The sequence below is a fragment of the Diabrotica undecimpunctata genome, chromosome 6, assembly GCF_040954645.1.
Source record: "Diabrotica undecimpunctata isolate CICGRU chromosome 6, icDiaUnde3, whole genome shotgun sequence".
Lineage (NCBI taxonomy): Eukaryota > Metazoa > Arthropoda > Insecta > Coleoptera > Chrysomelidae > Diabrotica > Diabrotica undecimpunctata.
In genome coordinates this window covers 94056911-94079554 of record NC_092808.1, presented here as the reverse complement: position 1 = coordinate 94079554, position 22644 = coordinate 94056911, and the positions used below count along the sequence as shown (strand labels likewise).

The 22644-nt window shown below is 34.5% G+C and overlaps 2 protein-coding genes and 1 long non-coding RNA gene across 3 annotated transcripts in view; 2 read left to right on the top strand and 1 right to left on the bottom strand.

The window, feature by feature from the left end:
* Positions 1 to 22644, top strand: part of LOC140443569 (uncharacterized) — a 365838-nt gene that overhangs the window by 50188 nt on the left and 293006 nt on the right. The gene's annotated exons all lie outside the window — the stretch shown is intronic.
* LOC140443566 (colorectal mutant cancer protein) overlaps positions 549 to 22644 on the top strand; it is a 315102-nt gene continuing 293006 nt past the window's right edge. Inside the window, exons 1-3 of the mRNA XM_072534899.1 lie at positions 549 to 767; positions 2987 to 3168; positions 3224 to 3327. Of these exons, the coding sequence (XP_072391000.1) occupies positions 658 to 767; positions 2987 to 3168; positions 3224 to 3327 (396 nt within the window). The 5' untranslated portion in view covers positions 549 to 657. The remainder of the gene's footprint in view (positions 768 to 2986; positions 3169 to 3223; positions 3328 to 22644) is intronic.
* LOC140443568 (mitochondrial import inner membrane translocase subunit Tim29) lies at positions 3322 to 4347 on the bottom strand. Its single transcript, XM_072534902.1, has one exon. The coding sequence runs from the start codon at positions 3948 to 3950 to the stop codon at positions 3366 to 3368; it is 585 nt and encodes a 194-aa protein (XP_072391003.1). The 5' UTR covers positions 3951 to 4347; the 3' UTR covers positions 3322 to 3365.

The following is a 22644-nucleotide window of genomic DNA, read 5'->3' as shown; positions in this document are numbered from 1 at the left end:
TTAAATGGTAAGATAAAAGAGACATCTAGGGGTTGTAATAAGTCGAATAGGGAGGTTAGCAAATAATGTTAATAAAGTTTTCTCTACCGATATTAATCAAGACAATATTTCCTGAACGGGAGTTGCCCGACACAATGTTACGTTAACTCAACATGCCCCAAGATCTTACTCTCACTGACAAATATTTTGTTTCAATATAATATGATTATTAAACCTAAATGATAGGTACTACCTACTACTTTTGTTTTTCCTGGTATAGTGTTTATAAATTCGACTTCATTCAGAAATCTAAATTATGAGAATTATTCTAAGATGAATTTTCTTCTACTTGTTCAAAAGATTATTAAAATTGGGCCATACAAAAAGTTCAAGATCAAAATTTATTAACATTTTAAAGCGGCCGATTTTTATGCATCTGAGAGTGGCCCATAATATGATGGTCCTGGACGTTAGGCAATACTTTATGTACCAAACTATTGACAGTATAAGTTGACATAAGCGATTGTCAACATTTGTTTATATAAAATATAAACAAATAATTAGTAGTAAGATAAACAAACCGGACTGATAATTTTATAGGCGGTAAGAGCGTATATTCGAACTCACTATTATAAAAAGTGCCAAATTTCTAAATGTATAGACTGATTTAAACGTGTTATGGCTGATACAGATTGTTTAAGTGAATGTGCAAGTTCTATCGGTGAAGAGGAACGCGTTAAAAGACTTTTTCAAGCTTGCGATGCAAATGGTGATGGATATATTGATAGGTATGTTGGATATTTTAATCCACTAGATTAAGTAGAATTTAAATTTCTCTGAAATATATAAAAAAATATAGCCTCACTGATAGTTATTTTACATTTACTTAATGAAAAATATGTTTTTGTTTGATTTAAGTTTCAACTTGGTTGCATGTTTAGTTTAGATAACATGTATATATATATATATATATATATATATATATATATATATATATATATATATATATATATATTAACCACCTAGACAAACCCTATGTCATATAGTTAAAAAATAGTCAACTTCCTTAGATTTCTTGTTGAGTTTTTCCCTTGGTATTAGTTTGTTAAATGTAACTTCATGTGTTAAATGTAAATTTTATTATCAATGTTTCTTTGCAGTTACCATTCTTATACCTAACAGTCTCAAACCTTTTCTGTCAAAAACATTGCTACATGTACTGAATTTTTAAAGAATTCTAGAGGAATTCGCTCTGGTATAGATCCATACTCGCAATAAAATTATTTAATCTTACAATTTTGTAAATTTTACTTTTTACTAAGTTCACTACTAAATTAAGAACTCAACATAACTTTCAAGTTGAAATACTACCCAAAAATCAACCAAATAGATATCAAAATACAAAAATAAACAAATTACCTCTTACATTTAAAAATATACTTCACAGTACATATTACAGAAAGCACAAATTTTTAAACTATAAGTTAAGATACTTTCAGAAAGTCAGAAGACTATTCCATTTGTCAATTGTAGACTTGATAGTTCAAGATTGCTGTAATGATGACTTTGGAAACAGGGATCAATTAATGAATTAACTGTTAATGAGTATTTTTTATAATTTTAGCAAATCACAAGATAACATCACCAAGTCATGACAAAAATTATTGGCAATTACTCAAAAAACTTGATATCATGAATCAATGTATTATAAAAATATTCCACTTTTTAAATATGAGTCATATGAACAATGGAACATATCCCACATTATAGTAATTCTGAAATCCAACACTGATTACACCAAAGCCAAAAACTATTGTTCTACTACACTCCTTACTACAGTAAGCCATTTATGTGAAAAAAATATTAAAACATCCTATATTCGCTAAAAAGAAAATTCTTCTAAATCCTGAAAGTTTTAATACATTATTTTATTTAATAATTTCCCTTCTCACTCTCCCACATCTTCAAAATACAGGCTTACATCCTCCCAGTACTGCCAAATACAAAGTATTACATCAACAAACTAATATAAACTAGATAAAAATTTACAAAATCATTTATTGATAGTGGAATATAGTCACTTTCAAGTATTGCATACCAAAAGACCTTCTGTGAACAATATTGAAATAGCTGAAAGAAGTGTTCCTTTAATTTTCCTAACTAGCGGGTTTATGGGGTTAAATTTGAGTGTCTGTGGTTTAAGTTTCATATCAGCTAATATATTTTTATTTAATTTTTCACCTTGTTGGGGGGTTTCCCATTCCCCCTGCCTATCAACCATGGAATGAGTATTACAAAAAGGTACCCCAACAACCCTATCCACAATTCTCCCAATGAGTTATGTAACACAATACTTATTCATCATAACTCCAATGTTTACAGAAGTTCTAACTCAGATTCATAAAACCATAGCACAACTTTAACATCCTGCATCCAATGAAGAAGCATAAGACTTATTGTAATGGCTGAACAAATAGCCTTAAAGTTAAGTTAAAAAGTTAATTTTCTGTTCAATGTAGTTATGTTTATTTTATTTTATACAGAAATATCAAACTTATAAATTGAGATGATATTAATCTCAAAAGAAAATGTATGTGTCTTATATCCTGTTTCTTTTATTTCCTTAAATTATTAACCATTTTCATTATAATTATTGTAATATCTTCAGTTTGTTCAAAAATTACTTATACTTGGCATTTTAGTTCTGCAATCTCTGATGGAATATTAATTTTTATTGTATTTGTAAATATTGTTTTTATATTAGTTTATGTGGGATTAAAACTCAGTTTATGGTAATGAGAATTACATTTGTTTTGGCTTTATATTTCCAATTCGGAAATTGTTTTCAAAAATTTTTGAAAACAATTTCTGGATGGAAAATGAGAATGTCAAAAAAAATGTAATTCTTATTACAGTTAACTGTGGTTTAATGCCACACAAAATAATGATTAATTTACACATGCCACAAGGAAACAGTTTCACAACCTTCGTTTTTATACATTTTCAGTCAAGATTTGTTGGTCATCTGCAGGGAATTAAGCCTTGAAGATTCCTTAGATGAATTAATGTTACAGTTAGGAGCAGATGCCCAAGGAAGAATTTCTTATGAGCAGTTTTTACAAAGACGCCTTGCATTAAGACCTGAAATTGATGCCCTGAAGACTAGTACTAGAGACACCATAGATCAAGGTTTGTTTTACTTTTGTTTATACAAATATTTTTTACTTAATAGCCTGTGTTTTAGGAAAACTAGACAGGTGGGAGTGGGATTCAGGTGCTAGGGATATGAGTCCTGTTACAAAAAATAAACTTAAATCATTAGACAATAATATGGAGGAGGAATTTAAGGTAAGTTGTTTTTTTATTTCTAACCAAAGAATAAACAATTAATAATTAACATCATAGTCCAACATTTTTCTTGATATAATCCACCAAGTATTCAAGAATCCAATGTCAAGTATTCTTTCTCCAAAACGTGTATATGGAACTTGCAAATAAGAACAATTGCATTCATAATTATCACAATCTTCACTAAATTCATCAACCCATACAATAGAAAATACACCTAAATTTATAAATCTTATGAGATTTGCGTTAAAGCATTTTTCTATATACTTTAAATGGTTAATAGAGTTTGGATTTGCCACAGAAGAATTTACCAGTGCTAATTGATTAGCGCTATCAATATATTTCGCTCTAAAGTTTCTTAAATCTGGATTATGTGTTCCACAGTAGGCTAGAAATGACAAACCCGATAAATACACAGCAGATTTCAGGGGCTTTTGTCTCATTTCAGTTTTGAGGTTAAGCGCAACATCTCTGTAATCTCCTGCTAACAGTTTCCAGTATTTAATCCATTTTTCTAATATGGTACCCTTTATTTTATTGTTAAATTTCACAGTTACACCTTTCCATTGATCTGTTGTAATTCCAATTGCATTGGAATAACTATTACGCGAAAATTTCCACATTGTTTATTTTTGAATTTTGAGGTTATCTCACAACTTTTGTTTAGAACACTAAAACCATTTATAAATGTTCATTTTTTTATCCTATCACATCAACTTATTATGAGAAATTAATTATGAACACGTTTAAGATTTTAATTATATACCTTTTAGAAATGTTACTCTACTTCAAAAAGATGAGCAGTGAATAACTTGATATAACCTGACACAACTTTGACATTTAAAGTTGTTCTTTTACAAAAATTCACACAATTCATGTTTAATTAATAGAATCTAATTATTATTATTATTATTATTATTGCATTATGTATTCTTTATAGTGTATAAAAAATGTATAAAAACATTCTAAATTTTAACTTTAATAATACATGGATTCCTCTAAAATAGTTAGAGATGTGAACATTTCATTTGTTGCCGTTGGAATGTTGGAAGTTTGGAACAGTTACACATAACTGCACATTCCCTCTACGATATTTTACTTGACGGAACTTCCGGGAGATTTTTTATAAAAATAATTTGGTCCTTTTTTACGTTTCGAAAAAAGCTTGGCCAGGTTTTATTTTCGGGGGATTATATAATATATCCCTTATATTCATAAGAAAAATGTTATAAATATAAAAAATACATACAGAAAAAAAGAAGGAATTGAGGAACTACATTTTCTTGCAGTGGGACAGTATAGGCTAAATAAAAAATAACGTCCTGTTATAATCCAGTCGTCAGAGGGTTGAAAACTAAAAATCATACGAACAAGCTGAATTTTGCAGAGAATATTAATTATGGGACCCCAAAAAAGATGCAAAAAAGTGTACCACTTTTACCCCCGGGCTTCCCCCTAAAACTGCCCTCACAGGAGGCAAAAACGCAAAAAAATCAATTTATTAAGAATCTGTACACCGTAGAAAAATATGTTTCAAAAATAAAAAATGTAGCTGAGACAATTTTAAACACGAATGTTTATAAGCATTTGTATCAGATCGACGGTAAAAATTTGATATCTTTTGATCCAAATGTCCTATCGACAAAAATCAAGATACGTTTTAAAGGCAAACAGTGCAGCTTTCGTATGTAGTTTTTATATATTGCCGAGAATAAACTCAGTTTTTATAAAGGTGTTAAATAAATTAACGTGGCGCGATTTTTGCCATTTTTTACGATTTTCGTGAGATCAATGAAATTGATCACTTTCATTGACCAGTTGTAGTAAAATTTCCATTTTTAGATATCAATCTTTAAAACTTATGACATGAAATTTCAATTTTGAGTTGTCATAACAAATATGAGGCATTTGAAATATGAATAAAAAACGCAGAATTTAATGTTTTACATTACAAACAATCACACGTCACGAGAAATGCATTTAAGAAGACGGTTTTGGCTGTAGTTTATTGCAGAAGTTTTCTTCTTTTAAAAAACGTACTAGTGTAATTGAAAAAAAAGTTTTAAATGTTTTAGGTCGTTTGTTGTGTGAAAGTTTAATTCCAGCGTTTTTTAAGCATTTTTTAAATGCCTCACATTTGTTGTCAAAACTCAAAACTAAAATTTCATTCTATAGGTTTTAATGGGTAGGCTCTAGTAATCGAAACTTCATAGTGGCCAGTTATTGAAAGGGAAAGATTGTATTGATCTCATGAGTATCATAAAAAATGGCAAAAATCGTGCCACGTTTATTTATTTAACACCTGTATAAAATCAGAGTTTATTTGCGGCAAAATACAAAAACTGCATACGAAAGCTGAACTCTTTACCTTTAAAACGCATCTTGATTTTTGTCGATGGGCAGGGACGTATTTATAGTTTTTTAATGGGGGGGATCCTAATTTCCAAATTAAGTAAAACCGGGGCTTGGTTTTGAAATACCTTTGAAAAAAGTAATAAAAACAAATTTCTAAAAATTTTATTAAAACTTAAAATACCGTTTTACAAAATTAAATTCATTCTCTTCCTTCTTTCAGCTAACTTATTTACAATTTCTGAGGAATTTAGACCTATTGTCACATTCCGATGAATACTCATGAGAGCTAATCCTGTAAGCTTCTCGTCTCCCATTCTATTTCTAAGATAAGTTTTTAACCGTTTAAGTGATGAAAAAGTACGTTCAGGTGTGGCAGTAGATACTGGAAGTGTTGCTAAAATTTGAAGAAGTTTCCTAACCGTTGGAAAAAAAATTTCATCACATCGGTCCATAGCTTCTAGTGCAGTAGACGGCTGTTCTTGATTGCACCAGTGGTTGTGCCAAAGCTCATACTCACTTACTAAATGTTTTATTTCAACTTCCCTGAGAAATATTTCTCCGATTCCTGCTATACATTTCTTTGCTCTCTCAGTATTTTGGGTGCGATCTGGTAGAAGCAACTGAATTCCTGAAATTGCTTCTTCGTGAGGTTTAAAGCGAGCATCAAGCTCGGTCACTACATGTTCTATAAATGGATAAAATATATTTCGCCGATAGTAAACTTCAGCAGTGTCCCCTGGTATATTATTGCGGTTCAATTGTCTCCTACTTACTCTTGGAACAGTTATATCTGCTGAAATTAATTTTTTTGCTTCCTCAAAAAGATTTGAGAATTCACGTTCGTTACGAAGGTTCTGTAAAGTGGTTTTTATTGTTTTTACGTAACTGCAAGAGTCGGTTAAATCTACATTGACTTTTTGTAGGGTTCGGTTTAAGCTTGACGTATAGGAGAAAACCTTCCTTAAAATAGTTAGTGAAACTATAAATTGACTGTTTTCCATTGCGACTTGTAACTGGTAAGCTTGGGTTGCAATTTCCCTTCCAGATTCTTGAAGTTCTTGAAGCACGGAATTTACTACAGGAAACATCTCAGCAAATCTTTCGACGGCTGTATGTTTTTCTGTCCAGCGTGTCTCACAAAGCGAGATAAGCGTTGAATGAGGTGCTTCAATCTCGTCCGCAGTTCTTTTTAAAAGTCCATCCCGGAGTGCAGATTGCCGAAAGAAGTTAACTATACTTTTAATAGTTCCGATGCAGTTTCGTATTGCAGGGATCTCGCATGAATGACCCAAAACTAAGTTTAATGTGTGCGCCACACAGTGTACGAATAGTGCTCGAGGATATTTGTCCATGATTATTGTTCTTACTCCTTTAAATCGTCCGCTCATCACAGCCGCACCATCATAGCCCTGGCCAACTAAATTCTCCAAATCTAATCCAAACGACTTAAGTTTATCGATGATTGTCGTAGCTAGAGCTAATCCTGTTACTTCATCAACGTGTATAAATTCAATGAAATCCTCTCGAATAAGTGCCTTTCCAGAAGAGCAGTCTACATACCGAAGGCAAAGTGAGAGTTGTTGGTGACGCGAAATGTCTTGAGTTTCGTCAGCAAGTACAGTAAAGAAACCTGATTGTTTCACTCTATTTATTATTTGGTCCTGAACAGCATTTCCACACAAATCAATAATTTCATTTTGAACGACGGACGATGTGTACATAGCCCGAGAATGATTGCTTTGAGAAATAAGGTGATTTTTAAGTACTTCATCACCAGCTTGCGCACGAAAACGAAGTAGTGCACGAAAATTACCGTCAGTATGTAGAGGATCTATAATACCGATTTCACCAGAGTCTTGATTTCCTCTCAAAGGCAATTCCTGCCGTCCGCAAAATAAGATTGTGTCCACTATGGTACATAGCCTCTCTCTATTTTCTCGGGCAATTTTTTTATTTTCTTCATTAAACGACTCTGTAATATCACGAGTTTGACCTTCCATAACGCTTACAAAATTTCTTGCCCGTTCAACAGCATATTTATGATAATTTGTATTTCGATGATGTTCCATTTTTTCCAGAGCTTTTTTCCAGTTATTAAATGGTTTTGTGACAAAACTTCCAAGTTTTTGATCACCGCGACCACCTTCGGTCTGTCCAAATAAAACGCACATTTTGCATAATGATCCTTGTAACATATTTGAATATACTAACCATGGATTCTTTTGGGTCCAATGACGTTGAAAACAAAGTTTTCTTTTACCACAGACGGGGAACTTAAAAGTCTCTGGAGGGGTCCAAGTTTCTTTTAAAACTGTTAATTTTTCTTCGTCATTTTTTGGATTATTTGATAAATATTTACCAAAATCGTAGTCCATACCAGAATCCAGACCAGCTAAAAAAAATGCTTTAAAATGGTGAGAGATTAAAATTAAAGTAACTTACCATTGCTTGGTTCTCTGTTTCTATCTGAGGTGGAGGGAGTTGGAGCATCCCCATCTGTACTAATATCCATACTCGGCGTAGTTAGGATTTTATCGTTTTGAGGATTCGGTTCATCATTAGTTTTCCCCTTCTTTGGAAAAAATCCCAAAAGCGACTGCTGTAAAGTTCGTTTCATACTTCTTTCACTAAAACATTAATATTAAGCAATATCCAAATAATAATTATTATATTATCTATATATACGTAACGACACTGTAGATACTTACACAAACACCACAAAAATTTCGACAAATACAACAGTTTACTGGATTTGTACTTGTACGATAGCAACAAAATAATAGACAGACAGCACTAGACTGCGACTCATATATAACCACCGTTCAGTGATAAAATAAGTTGGGTCACTCTCGATTTAGCGCCGGTTTACCTGCCCCCGTCGTCTCACGCCCCCTACCTACCAAATTCTCACCGGTCAGTCCTCTCTAAATTTCTATCGTTCAGGCACCGTTCAATGTATTTGCGGAGCGTTCAATATCATTTATGACTACCGGCAAAAAATCTTTCGGCAAGAGCCGAGATCAAAAGAGTGAACCTACTATTTGGAATAGGTGTACGGTGATATAACTACTAATAGCGTTCTAATTCTAATAGGTATTAGTTTATCTGTATCTACGCTGCTACTGCGGACCGACAGCATCCGTGCGCTGACTCATTAATTTATTTTTATTTTTTATACATGTAATATTGGATTAAAAGTAATAGTTTTGCATGGACTGCAAGGAGGGGGTTTGAACCCCCTAAACCCCCCCCCATAAATACGTCCCTGTCGATGGGTCACGAATCAAAAGATATAGAATTTTTACTGTCCAGCTGATACAAATTTTATTGAACATTCATTTCGCGCGCGTAACCCGTAACTGACATTCAAAATCGACGGTCGCTTCAAGCGTTGTTTCTAAGACAACGGTTCATTCTACACAAAAAATACTTAAAAACATTTTTATTTAAAATTATATCGGCTACATTTTTATTTAAAACATTTTTTTTCTACGGTGTACAACTTCTTGGTAAATCGATATGCATTTTTATCCCCCTGCGAGGTGAGTTTTAGGGGGAAGCCCGGGGGTAAACGTGGTAAACTTTTTGCATCTTTTTTGGGGTCCAAAAATTAACATTCTTGGCAAAATTCAGCTTGTTCGTATGATTTTTAGAGGTCTGGTGCCAATTTCGTCTCTGACGACTGGAGTATTACATAAGTATATGTATTACAGAATTAATCTTTTGTTTTTCTTTTTAAATATATGCACTGCCTACTTCATTCTCATCCATTTCTATCTCATAGCGAATGTTCATGAGAGCCAAGCCGTTCAGTCTGTTTTCACTCGTTGTGTTGCTCAAGTAGTTTTTTTAAGTCTTATTAGGCTTGAAAAAGTTCTTTCTTTTATTCCATCAAACACTGGTGTTAAGAGCAGCTGGTGTGAAAAGTTAATTTCCCCAAAACTCATGAATTTGTTCTTGACTTGGGTACGATTTATAAAAACTTTCTATGATGGAATTAAGTTTACGATATAATGCCTTCTCAGAATGCTCAAAAAGTGTATTATCATATTTCAGGTGGTTAATAACTTTAGTCTTGAAGTGCTCAGCATTGTTTCTTCAGCTCTTTGATTACTTTTCTACTTATTACTATAATATATTCCGTGATTTGACTAATACGCAATAATTCAGTATTCCTTACCTGCTGTTTTTCCCAGTGTGAAACTCTGTTTTCTGTCCTTCCGATATTAGTACCCCGTCGTGTTCAATAATATTAGCAATCATTGCTGTTGCTGCACAGTAAATCAGCATATGCAAATGTTCCAATGTATGGGCTTATCCGACATATTGTGAAGGACCTCGGTCTTTATAATTTGTACAGCGCACCTAGTTTTTTATAAGAGTTTATTTTTGGTATCGGTAGTCTGCTTAGTTAGTTTATTCTGTTCTTGTGCTGTGCTGTTCTTGTGCTGCATGCCATTTCGTTTACCAGAGTATCGTATAACTCACTGTTGTGACAGTGAGTCGCAAAACCACCTTAAAATTGGGACATTTTTGATGTCTCAAATTTCCTGAACCTATGTCCGATTTGAGTGATTTTTCTTTGTAATAATATTGTTGCTAGATAGGTAAATGTCATTGTATACCGGGAGTAATAATCATACTGTGTTTTTTTCTTAAAGTTCGGAACACTCTGTGGAATATTCTAACATTTTTATAAAATACTGAATTTAAAACTTAATTACAGCCTTAGGTTTTCTTAAGATTTTGTTTTATGATTCACTCGCTTATGTTCGATAATAAAAGAGATGTGTAGTTTTATAATACAAAACGTTTTTATTAGCATAACGTAAGAAATACAGGTTATAACATCATTAAAGTAACAAAAATAAATCAATACAATACTAATGGCCTCTACTTCTAATGACGGCTTTACATCGACGAGGCATACTCGAAATGAAGTTTGCTATTTGATCTTGATCAATAACATTCCAAATTTCGAGAGCTAGCAGAACGTTTTCCCAGTCGTCATTATTCCAGTTTACGTGTCCTCTGGCAAATTGCAATATAGGTCTGCGGTAGGTTGCAGTTAATGCTAGGCCTGTAGCTGGTCGTCGAATACGCAAGTGATGTACTACAAGGCCTCTCCTTACGGTATAAATGCTGGGTTGGATATTAATTATGAACCGCACTAAGTTCCTTTAAAAGATTCCTTGATGTGGCAAATCTTTCTCTTAAAGCGTAATAATCTAATAAAACACTTTTTAACTACCGTAGTAACTCGAAGTCTACATTGTTCGGGACGTCTGCTGTAGTAGTTCATTTCTCTAAAGCGTTGAACAACACGGAAAATTGATGTATGTGAAACTCCCATCCCAACCTCGCTCAACCTAATTCCTTCGCTATGTAAGGTCAGTACTTGAACACACTCATTACAGGTCAAATTGTAAATCCTTGTAGCGCGTTCCATTACTTAATAATTAAGTAATGGAAAGTTTCAATAATTTCAATTATTGAAACTTTACTTTAATAATAAATCTACTAATTTTCACAATAAACCAGACACTTTTTGACTATTAACAATTTGAGATCTATGAAATTCTTAATTTCTCATAGCCTACTTTAGGCTCGTTTATTAATCTAAGCAGAATATGTGGATTTATTGATGAAACACATGAGTAGTTGTTAACGTACCTAACTTTTTTATTATCCAACATTAGCGAATGAATCATAAAACAAAATATTAAAAAATCTTGAGGCTGTAGTTGACTTTTAATATCAGTATTTTATAAATACTAAAATATTCCTTAGGATGTTGCGAACTTTAAAAAACAAACACAGTCTGATTGGTACACCCAATTCGAGACATCAAAAATGTTCAATTTTTAAGGTGGTGCGTTAATTTTGTTGCTTAGTGGATTATCTGATGTATATATGCTGTATATGATTAGGTTGAGCTTCTTGTATGGCAAGCTCAGGAATCTGTTCATGTATTTCATTGGGGACTTGATCAACAACTGCCTCTTCGCCTCTTGATTGTAAATCTCCCGTCGACTTCGTTTCTAATAGTGTCGCGTCTCGTCTCAGAGATAAGATTGTTTCTTATTATTACCCGGCATGGATCTGCTACTCGCTGTTCAGATACTTAAATTTCTGGATACTTCCTGCAAAATTCGACATATGTTGTTGATAGACGATCGTTTTTTGATTGAGGTTTGTCAACTTGGAATAGGAGCGCAAAATATTTTAATTTATGGACACAGCCCATAGTCCATGTTAGCACCTTCAACGAGTGCTCCCGTTGTTATTTGGCTCACTTATGGTTGGTGTTGTTGGGTTGTGTTTGATTGTATGACCTACTCATTACCTTGCCACAGACGTCCCGCATACTGTCACGTCCAGCGCTGCTTTCAGACGTGCTCTGGCGATTTCCATGGAGCGACTTTAAACATAAAATAATATTGATTATCTTCATAGGTGTGCATTTTATACCTACTGACAGGTGTTAGTTTTTGTTTCAAGTCATGTTTTACCCTGCTACCCTCTGGACATCGGTGCCATGAATACCTAGATAGCATTCCCAATTCGCACGGAGCCGCGCCTGATAGAAGAACCGATAAAAAGTCCGAAATTATTATTATTATAATCTGATATTTCCTTTTATTTAACGTACATCGAAAAAATGATACTTCTTTCGGTAAAATTAAAAACTCAATTTTATAAACGAAGAATAAGAAAGTATAATAACATTCTTGACTGGCAAAATAAATCATAGAACTTTGTCTGGAGGCGGCTAGCGAAGTTTTGATTAACTTGTAAAAGTTTGCTAATGAATCCAGCATGTACCCTAATTTGCAATTCCGACCGTGTTATTTCTTCACGAAAATTCTCAACCAACAATTCGATAAAGCCGAACATCAAGACAGAAAGCATTCCTCCATTTCTAGTTTCGTGCCAAATACAAGTTTACTCACTTTACTCATTTCTCTTGTGTCCTGTTTTTCGTTCTCGTGAATTAAAAATAAAATCGTTGTTTGAATAAAGCACAAAAAAAAGACAGTGGCGCAGGTGCGTGCTAAGAGTTTATACACAAAGTATAAATTTCAGTTTTTATTTCTACGATTTTCTATCATGCTACTCTGAGAATGTTCTAGAAAAAACAAAGCACAAATAAATTAGTAATTTCAATATTAAGTTCCGAAAAAAAACGAGTTGGTACTTTCTGGAAGTCTAGGAAGACTGTTTTATGAGATAAGAATAGCATGAATTGTACACTAATGGACAAAAATATCGAATATTTTGGAATTTTCCAAATTTTTTTGTAGTCACTATTATTGCAAAGTAATTTTAAATTACTGATGATACTCATATAGTAGGCTGATGTACTCAACTGGTTTGAAATATTCTAATATTTATTTTAACGTTTATTTAGTGTTAGTGTTATTCGTATATTTTATCATAAAAAGCCTTCTTTACGTAAAGGAAAAATCATACTAATTCGGTTTAATTAAGATTAATTAAATATTGTTTTGATTTAATTTAAGTTTAAAACAAGTATGCCACCAATTCGACACTGCGATGAAACCCAAGTAGCACAGATTGTAATGTTGTACGAGGAAGGATATGCACAAAAAGATATCGCACGACGTCTCAGGAGAAGTCAATCTACAGTTTCGAATACTTTAAAAAGGTACCGCGAAACAGGAAATTTTTTACGAAGGTCTGGTGAAGGACGCCCAAACTGCTCAACCGCAATTGATGACCGTTTTTTGGTTTTTAATTCTACACGAAATCCTTCGTTGACATCGATGCACCACAGAAATGAGCTATTAAATGTTAGATAAGTTAATGTGAGTTCAGAAACAGTTAGACGAAGATTAAAAGAAGCAAACTTAAAGCCCATACGCCCCGCCAAAGTTACACGTCTTCTCCAAAATCATAAAGTTCGTCGTTTAAAATTTACAAGAACACATATTTAGTGGAATATCTACAACTGGAAAAATGTTCTTTTCACTGATGAGACCAGAATCCTATTATGGAAGCCAGATGGTCAAAACCACGTTTACAGAAGAGTTGGAGAACGATTCTCCAGCTGCAATCTCGCCCAGACCATTAGTTTTGGAGGCGGTGGCATAATTCTTTAGGAAGATATTAGTTGGGAGGTACGCACCGCACTTGTGGAAGTGATTGGACGGATTACTGGTGACTTTTACATTTAAAACATCCCCCAAGATCATGTTTTGCCATATGTTGCTTACATTGAAAGATTCATGTTAATGCACGAAAATGCTCGACTACATGCTGCTGCCAGAGTGAGTAATTATCTTGATGAGGTCCAAATTCGAAGATTTAATGGACCACCGTTTAGCTCGGATTTAAATCCAATAGACAATAGAGCACATGTGGGATCACTTAAAACGTCGCATACGACAAAGAAATCCCGTTCAAAATACGATAGAGCAACTTCGGCTTGCTGCACAGGATGAATGGAATGCAATTTCCCAAGGATATGTCCAAAATTTACTTGCAAGCATGCCGAGAAGGATGCAAGCAGTAATAAGAGCTAGAAGGGCGAATACTCGTTACTGATCATGCATTTCTTTTAGTTAAAAAGGCTTGTTTAAGTAATTTAAATTAGCATTTAAGTTTAGAGTAAATAACCTTATTTACCTAATATTAAGTATTCATTTGTTTCGCAATTTTCTCCGCATAAAAACTTAAAATTGTTCATTAAACATTGTTAAAATAAACTCTATTTCATAATAAACGACTTATTGACCAGAATTTATTTTGAAAAAAGAAAAATTAGAAAATTTCAAAATATTCGATATTTTTGTCCATGAGTATATATCCAAGCCATCTAAATTCATGACACAATGGACATATGAAATAAAATTTAGCTGTTAAAATTAGAGTTTTGAACTAGACAAGTTTGCGAATAAGTATAAAATACATTAGAATAAATTAAAAGGAACACAAGGGTTGAAAATAAATCCTGTTCCGGAAAAACCATATGTTTATATAATGACAAACAACTGTTACATCCACAGCAAACTATTAAAAATGGCTTACAGCTCGAGCCTAGCAACATATGAAGAAAAACGACCACTGAATATGTGATAAATAGCATGGAATAACATAGTTTAGGTGGATAGATGGCATAAAACGGTAGGTGTGTTCACAAGTGGAAGATTTAAGTAGGAAACCGACCAGAATATTGCACAAAATAGGAGAAAGATAAGGACCGTTCACAGCTATACTGCCAAAATTATGCTTATAGTACTGCATAGTATTCACATGTCTAAAGTGATAAGTCATACAAATTGGAATACCTACCAACCTGGAAGTATATTTTGTTTTATTTCGTTACATGTTGCTTTGCCCATAATCAGATTGTAATTTTATAGTATTATGAATGACTTAAATGGTAACACACGATAAAGTATATAAAATGGAAGACATGGATGGATTTCGGATGATAGTAACTGAACTTAAGTAATTTAGTAGTAAAGATCTGAAATCGCCAAGAATAGAACTTTCATTTGTATTTTCCAGTTTCTTGTTCCCATTTCTCTTATGTCGGTCCCGACAGCATGAAACCACTTCGTTCGTGGTCTCCCTCTTCTTTTCTACCCTTGTTCTCCTGCTTGCAGGACTTTTAGGACGTTTCTTTCTTTTGGAATTCGTAAAACGTGTCGCAGCCATCTATCTCTCTGTGCTCTGATGTTCTCCGTTATGTTGGGTCTGTTATAAATCTCCATTAGTTCCTGGTTTGTTCTTCTTCGCCATTCCATATTACTTTACCATTGGTTTATATTACATTACCATTTGTTGTATAACCGCGAAATCCCGACATCCGACTTCCCCTACCCAACCTGTCGAGTCGGGACATGACAACTATTTTTGTCGGCCAACAAGCTTACATACACACCAACCGTCGGACCTAACGTTCTCGGGCCCAACGTTGTCGGTCACGATAGTTGGGTAGTCTTGTAGGGACGTGCGTAGGCCGTTTTAAATGAACCATTTTATTCTATGTACAACTTTTTACTGTGAATTGGTTTGTCAACGGTTACCCACTAGATAGTAGAAACTCGTTTATTTTTGACGTGACAACGTCTTAAATTAGGTTGTGGCTCGGAGTCACTCATGAAAAAGTGTAACGCCCGCTCACGTCTGTTACGATGAGTCACCGAACGAGAAAGAGCGAAAGAGGCCCGCCGGACCGGCGAATGCCTTGCGTCTCTCTCCCACTCAAACATGATCGGTCCGCTGCGCGCGCAGCACTAGAGAATTAGACGCGTTAAATCGGTGCGTGCTTGTGTCTCTGTCTTTCTCGAGCGTTCTTGGCGTTGGATTACACATTACAGCAGAAACACTTCCTTTCATTTCATATTTCTCCTATCATCGTCCTATCCTCAACAAAATCACTCAAATAGAAATTAGTTAAGTTTAAGTTTACATGTACAATGTTTTAGTAAACAAAATATATTTCTATAGTTAAAATTTGTGCAATTCTTATTTTCATTCAATTCCTTGTTCCTATTGTGCAATTTAATAATATTCATATCAATAAATATTCTACCGAGAAAAAGACGTTGTCACGTAAAATCTTCGCCCGTAAAACCGACTTTACAGGCAACCGATTTTTTAACTACATTGTTTAATATACAAAAAAAAACATAAGACAAGAGTTTACATTTTTACTCTTATTATACTAGTAAATAAATTAAGGCTTACAGATTGTGAAGATGTGAACTTTTGCGAGCATTTTCAACATTTGAAGTGATTTTTTTAGAACTCGAAAGTTGTACAGAAATCTAAACAAAATGCGCAAAGAGTTTAAGCCAAGAATAAGGAGCTGTAAGGATGTAGAAGGAAACATCTTAAATGATACGGCCTCAATCCTAAACAGATGGGTTGAATTTTTCGATGCAAAATTTAATGGCCATCATATCGAAGAAGCAGATAACACCCTAGCAAATCGAAATGATTGGAATCCTTTCAACCCAAACGAAAGACCACCTACCATCGAAAACGTTGCCCAAGCCATTAAAAAGCTTAAAAATAATAAATCACCAGGAATTGATCAAATTTGCAGTGAGCTCTACAAGAATGGTGGCGATGCCCTACTACAGACACTGCATAAGCTTTTACTTCTTGTTTGGCATAATGAGACCATGCCTTGTGAATGGTCTCAAGGCGTGATATGCCCGTTACATAAAAAAGGTGACCAGCTCCAGTGTGACAACTATAGAGGTATAACCCTGATAACAACTGCTTACAAAATACTAGCAAATATTCTCTACGAAAGGCTGCAAGTTTACACAGTGGGCATAGTTGGTAAATATCAAGCTGGATTCACTCCAGAAAAATCAACAATTGACCAGATTCATTCAATAAGACAGATTCTCGAGAAAAAATTAGAATTCAATATTGAAACCCATCACCTATTCGTCGACTTCAAGGCTGCATACGACAGAGCATTCTAGATCCTTTGAGATAAAGGATGGACTAAGACAAGGGGATGCTCTGGCTTGCCTCCTATTTAATATTGCCTTAGAAAAGGCAGTCCGAGACACACGAATTAGGGACGGCGGTACTATTTACAATAGATCGATACAAGTCTTAGCATATGCTGATGACATTGACATAATAGGGCATAGCAAGCGAGATGTTGAGCAATATCTCCTAGAATTGGAAACAGCGGCGAAACAGGTCGGTCTAGTCATCAACGAAGACAAAACCAAGTACATGTTGGTTACAAAGGATCCGATAGCAAATGAGGAACGAGAAACAGTCTTTGGAAGTCATACCTTTGGACGTGTTGACAACTTCACATACCTTGGGTCGCTATTGACTGCTACCAATAAAACAAGCGAAGAAATCAAAAGACGAATAAATCTTACAAATAGGGCATACTATGGACTCCAAAAGCATTTCCACTCAAGAAACATTCAAAGAAGAACTAAAATTATTATATACAAAACATTGCTGAAGCCGGTCCTCACATATGGATTAGAAACATGGACTCTAACGCAGAAAGATGAAAGACTTTTGGGAATATTTGAGCGTAAAATACTCCGCAAAATATTTGGAGCTATAAACGACCAAGGGCAGTGGCGCAGAAGATATAATTTTGAAATGTATCAGCTCTTTGATGAGCCAGATGTCATAACGTTCATTAAAACAAAGCGACTTAGATGGGCTGGACACATAATACGAATGCCAGAAAATACAATTGCTAAAAAGCTAACCACAGGAACACCTGTAGGAAGAAGAAGCGAAGGCCGACCGCGAATTAGGTGGTTAGATGGAGTTGAAACCGACTTACGGATATTAAAAATCAGAAGATGGCAACATGTTGCCAGAAACCGAACATAATGGCGACGAATCTTAGAGCAGGCCAAGATCCACAGAGGATTGTCGAGCCAAAGATGATGATGATGATGATGAAGTGATTTTTTTAAATTGTTATTCTTACTGGTCTTGGGTAATAAATGTACCTATTATTTAACTGTAAATTTTTTCGTTTTAACAAATTTCTTGTACCAAACTTAATATATCTGAATTAGAAATAACATTTTTTTTAGATCTGCCAAAATATACGGGGAGGGGGGGGTCCTATTTAAATTAAATAAGTTGAGGGTATTTCCGCTGGAAGGGAATGAGCAGGGGGTACTTTGTGATCGAAAAATCGGGAAGAGCGGAAAGGAAAGATATACAAGAGTATGGTGAGACCTGCGTTGTTGTACGACGGTTAATTGTGGCCTATAAAGAAGATTCAGGAAAAGAAGATGGAGGTACCAGAAATGAAAATGTTATGGTGGATGTTGGGTTAAGACTAGAAGGAACACGATCAGAAACGACTTAATTAGGAAAAGAATTGGGGTGATTACAGTTTCAAAAAAAGATTCAAGAACAAAGACTGCAATGGTTTGGTCATGTCAGTCGTAGAGATGAAAACTAGTATAGAACTGTTAAAAGTGGATGGAAGGAGAGGTAGAGGAAACCCGAGGAGAAGATGTAAGGACTGTGTTGCAGAGGACTTGAGAGAGAAAGGTTAAGGTTAAGAAGACCGGATGGATAGAAATGAGTAGCGACGAAGAGTAATGAACAGCGACCCCTGAAAAGGGAAAAGATGATGAAGAAGAAGAAGAAGAGGAGGGTATTTCATGAAGTAGAGTAAGAACAAAAAACATGGCAATAGATGCGTTATGTTTCATTGTACTTACATGCAAAGTTCCATGAATATCGTCTTTTTCGTTTCAAAGATATTTACTTGGTTCCATACTTTATTCCAACCCTGTATAAATAAAATATTCGAATGCGAAATAGTTTTTAATTTGTTCTGCCGTTTGTGTTTTTAATATAATTGAAAAAAGTAGTTTTTTTCCATAATTGATACTAATAACCAACACTGTACGACTAAACTAAGTAGGTACAGTGTAAATAACAACATTGTAGAAACATTATCATTTATTTGCGCTATATTAAATGATGTAAATTATATCTTACATCAACTGATTTCTCTTTGAAGATCCGCCTACGTGCAACTAAGTGTTCTGAAAAACAAACAGGCTTCTTACTTGAAAAGATACTAAAGTCATAAAGTAAGAAAGTATTTGATTTATATACGACACTATGTTATCACGAGCGGCGGTGCAACGATTTAACAGGATGTAGCTGTTTATGGGTCAAATACCCTGATAAGGTAAATGTTATGAAATAGATATAATGTTTATTTCATCTTTAACAAAACCTAACATTTTTATTTTTTAGGACTTTATTATCTTAAGGTATCTTACACCTAGTTTAGTATTTATTTTGAATGTTGTATAAACTTGATTTGTTTTGTCCTTCTTCTTCTCATTCAAGAAGGTTAGCTATCATTACGGCTATCCTCACCTTTGATACTGCTGCTCTAACAGCTCAACAGAGTTACAACTGTACCATTGCCTCAAATTGTTCAAATTGTGCCTAGATCTTTCCTTTCATAATATAATATCACAAAAAATACATAACACCTCAGTATTCGTACTTTGAGTTGATCATTGCTGCAAAGTACTTTTCTCATATTATTGAATGTTGATCGGGCTTTTCCTATACGTTATACATGCTGATCCTTTTTTTTCGGTTACGATTGTTCCCAAGTATGTATATCTATCCACCTTTTGAACGAGTCTCGTCTTTTTGATATTTAAAGTAAGTTAGGCCTCTTCGCTACTATCTACAATCTTATTCATCAGAAGCTGCAATTCTTCAACCGACTCTGCGATTACTTACGTATCATAGGTGTATCTGATGTTATTTTAAGGTAATCTATAAAATTATAGATTTCAAAGTGATCGTTTGTCTTCGTAGACCTACCCGTATGGCGATCTGAAATTTTTTTTGTATATACTTATTTATGACGTTGGGGTTAGTTGTAGACAACATATTGTGTCGTTTTATCATAATTTTTGTAGAATCTGCTTGCTACTCTGTCCACTTGGCCCATTTTATAGATCTTATGAGTAAGCAGTGCCCATCGAGAATACTTGTGATTATTTTCAGTTCAGAGTGAAGTTATAACAACATTTTTGCTTACCGAAAGAAGGTTGCAATAATCTTTTTGCGCAGAGTCGCTTTTCTAATTTTTGGATATCTTGCACTATGCGGCTTTTTGGTACACCGCAGAATGCTTCTGCTGCGATAGGAGCAAAACTATCTGAAGGCTATTGATAGTTTGGTGTTAAGACCATTAAAGTTTCGTATTCCTACTCCTTTATGTTTATGTTATGTTATGAGCGATTTACTTTAACACACTCATTTATGGCGATATTTTAGGGCGACCCCTAAAGTCTCCAGACGTCCGCTCAGATCGCCTGGTTTTAGGTAGCGATCTCACGTTAGCCTAAAGGCACTTTCTAGAGCGGTCCTCTTTATGTGTACATGTAGAGGGCGAAGGTTTAGCATTAACTTTAAAAATAAAATGGGCCACGATTTTATTGCACCCGTGATTTCTACGCAAGTATGTCTTTGCACTTTTTGCAACTCTATTTTTCCTTGTTTTATTGCACCAAATTTTCTCAATATCAGTTATTATTAACCTGGCAACCGTTGTAAATGACCAATCTATCATTTTAAGTTTCACACCCCATATTTTGTCATAAAAATTACGGCACATACGACATAATACACGTCTCTATGAAGGGGAAATTAAATAGATGCCAAGAGCATTTCAAAGAGTTGCTTAACGAAGAACCGAATAGAACTAAGGAGAAACAGCGGGAAGTGATATTGGAAGGGGGCAACAAGACAGATACAATGGAGGCACCGACTATAGAAGAAATGAACGAAGCCATAAAAAGTTTTAAAGGCAATTAAACTGTAGTTAGTAATGGTAACTCCGCAGAAGTAGTTAGGCATGTGGGCGACGCACTTATAACGAGGATATTCCATTTCTTAATGAAAATCTGGAAACGAGAGGAAATTATATTTCAAAGTAATTGTAGGTATATGTAATTATATTCTTAATTTAGCATTTTTTGTGTTATGTTTCCTTCTATCCTTACTCTATTATATATTGACTAAACTAATCACCTTCTTTGAAATTTCGAAAAACTAAAGAAATTCTGAAAAGTGTTCTTACAGAAATTGATATTCTTCAATTTTTTGGAGATTTTTATCCGCATTCTTTCTTTTTTTAATCCTACCATATTCTTTGTCTTTATCCTCTCATATTCATATTTATTTTTATTTTTTTCGCTTGTTTTCTTTAGCTTGTTGGTGGGTAGTTATCATTTTATCCTGCTTTGTTTTTTCTGTCCAGGCTTAGCTTACAATCGACTCCAAACCATTCTTTCTTTCTCTTCTTCACGTGACCTAATCGCTTTTGTGCTGATTCTTTTATATATTATTCTGAATTTGGAGACGTTATATTAATTTTCGGATATTAACAATATCCGATAATATAATAATATTAAATTAATCTCGGACATATTACACGTGCAGAGAAATACACCTTGCTCCAACTGATTATGCAGGGAAAGATCCAAGGAAAGAGAAGCATAGGGAGACGTAGAATGTCATGGCTGCGCAACCTAAGAGAGTGGTACGGATGTACATCAAATGAACTTTTCAGAGCAGCCGTCTCAAAAGTCCGAATAGCTATCATGATTGCCGACCTCCGTCGCGGAGATGGCACTTGAAGAAGAAGATATTAATTTTAAGATACTCTATTTTTGTTGTTGTTTTGTAATCTGTAGTATCTATAAATATTATACAAAAAAAAGGTCTCATAATAGTATAGGCGTTGGTCGGAAACTGTTTCTACCTAACATAATCTGCAGCTTCGGTAGACATTCTAAAAGACACAATAAGTGGCTTTCTATGCTTTCATAGAGAGAGGGAGAATTTGATACTGCCACATTAGAACATATGCACGTCGCTGCATCAGAAAACGGTAACCTTTTCATAACATCATCATCATTGGCTCCACAACCCATGGTGGGTCTTGGCCTGCTCAAGGATAAGTCTCCTTCTTCTTTATGTGCCGTCTTCTACCGAAGGTTGGCGACCATCAAACGATAGGTTTCTCTGTTTTGTGCCGCATGTATTATGTTCGCAGCTTCTGGTATTTGAAACCATTCTCTCAAGTTTCTCAGCCAGGGTTTCTTCTTTCTGCCCAAACCTCTTCTACCTTCAATCTTGCCTTCCACGATAAGCTGTAGTAGACTGTACTTATCATTACGGAACACATGGCCCGGGTATGACGCTTTTCTCCTTTTAACAGTTGTTAACAATTCCACCTCTTTACCCATTCGTCTTAATACCTCTGTGTTGGTCACTCTGTCTGTCCAAGGTATTCTGAGTATGCGTCGATACAGCCACATTTCTAGAGCCGCTAACTTCTTTATAGTTGCTGCTGTTAACGTCCACCCTTCAACTCCGTAAAGTAGCGTAGACAGTACGTAGCATTTCGTGGCGCGCCATCGGAGG

What these genes read in the sequence shown, in the direction of transcription:
- LOC140443568 (XM_072534902.1), bottom strand. Translation starts at nt 3,950, where the DNA reads ATGTGGAAATTTTCGCGTAATAGTTATTCCAATGCAATTGGAATTACA.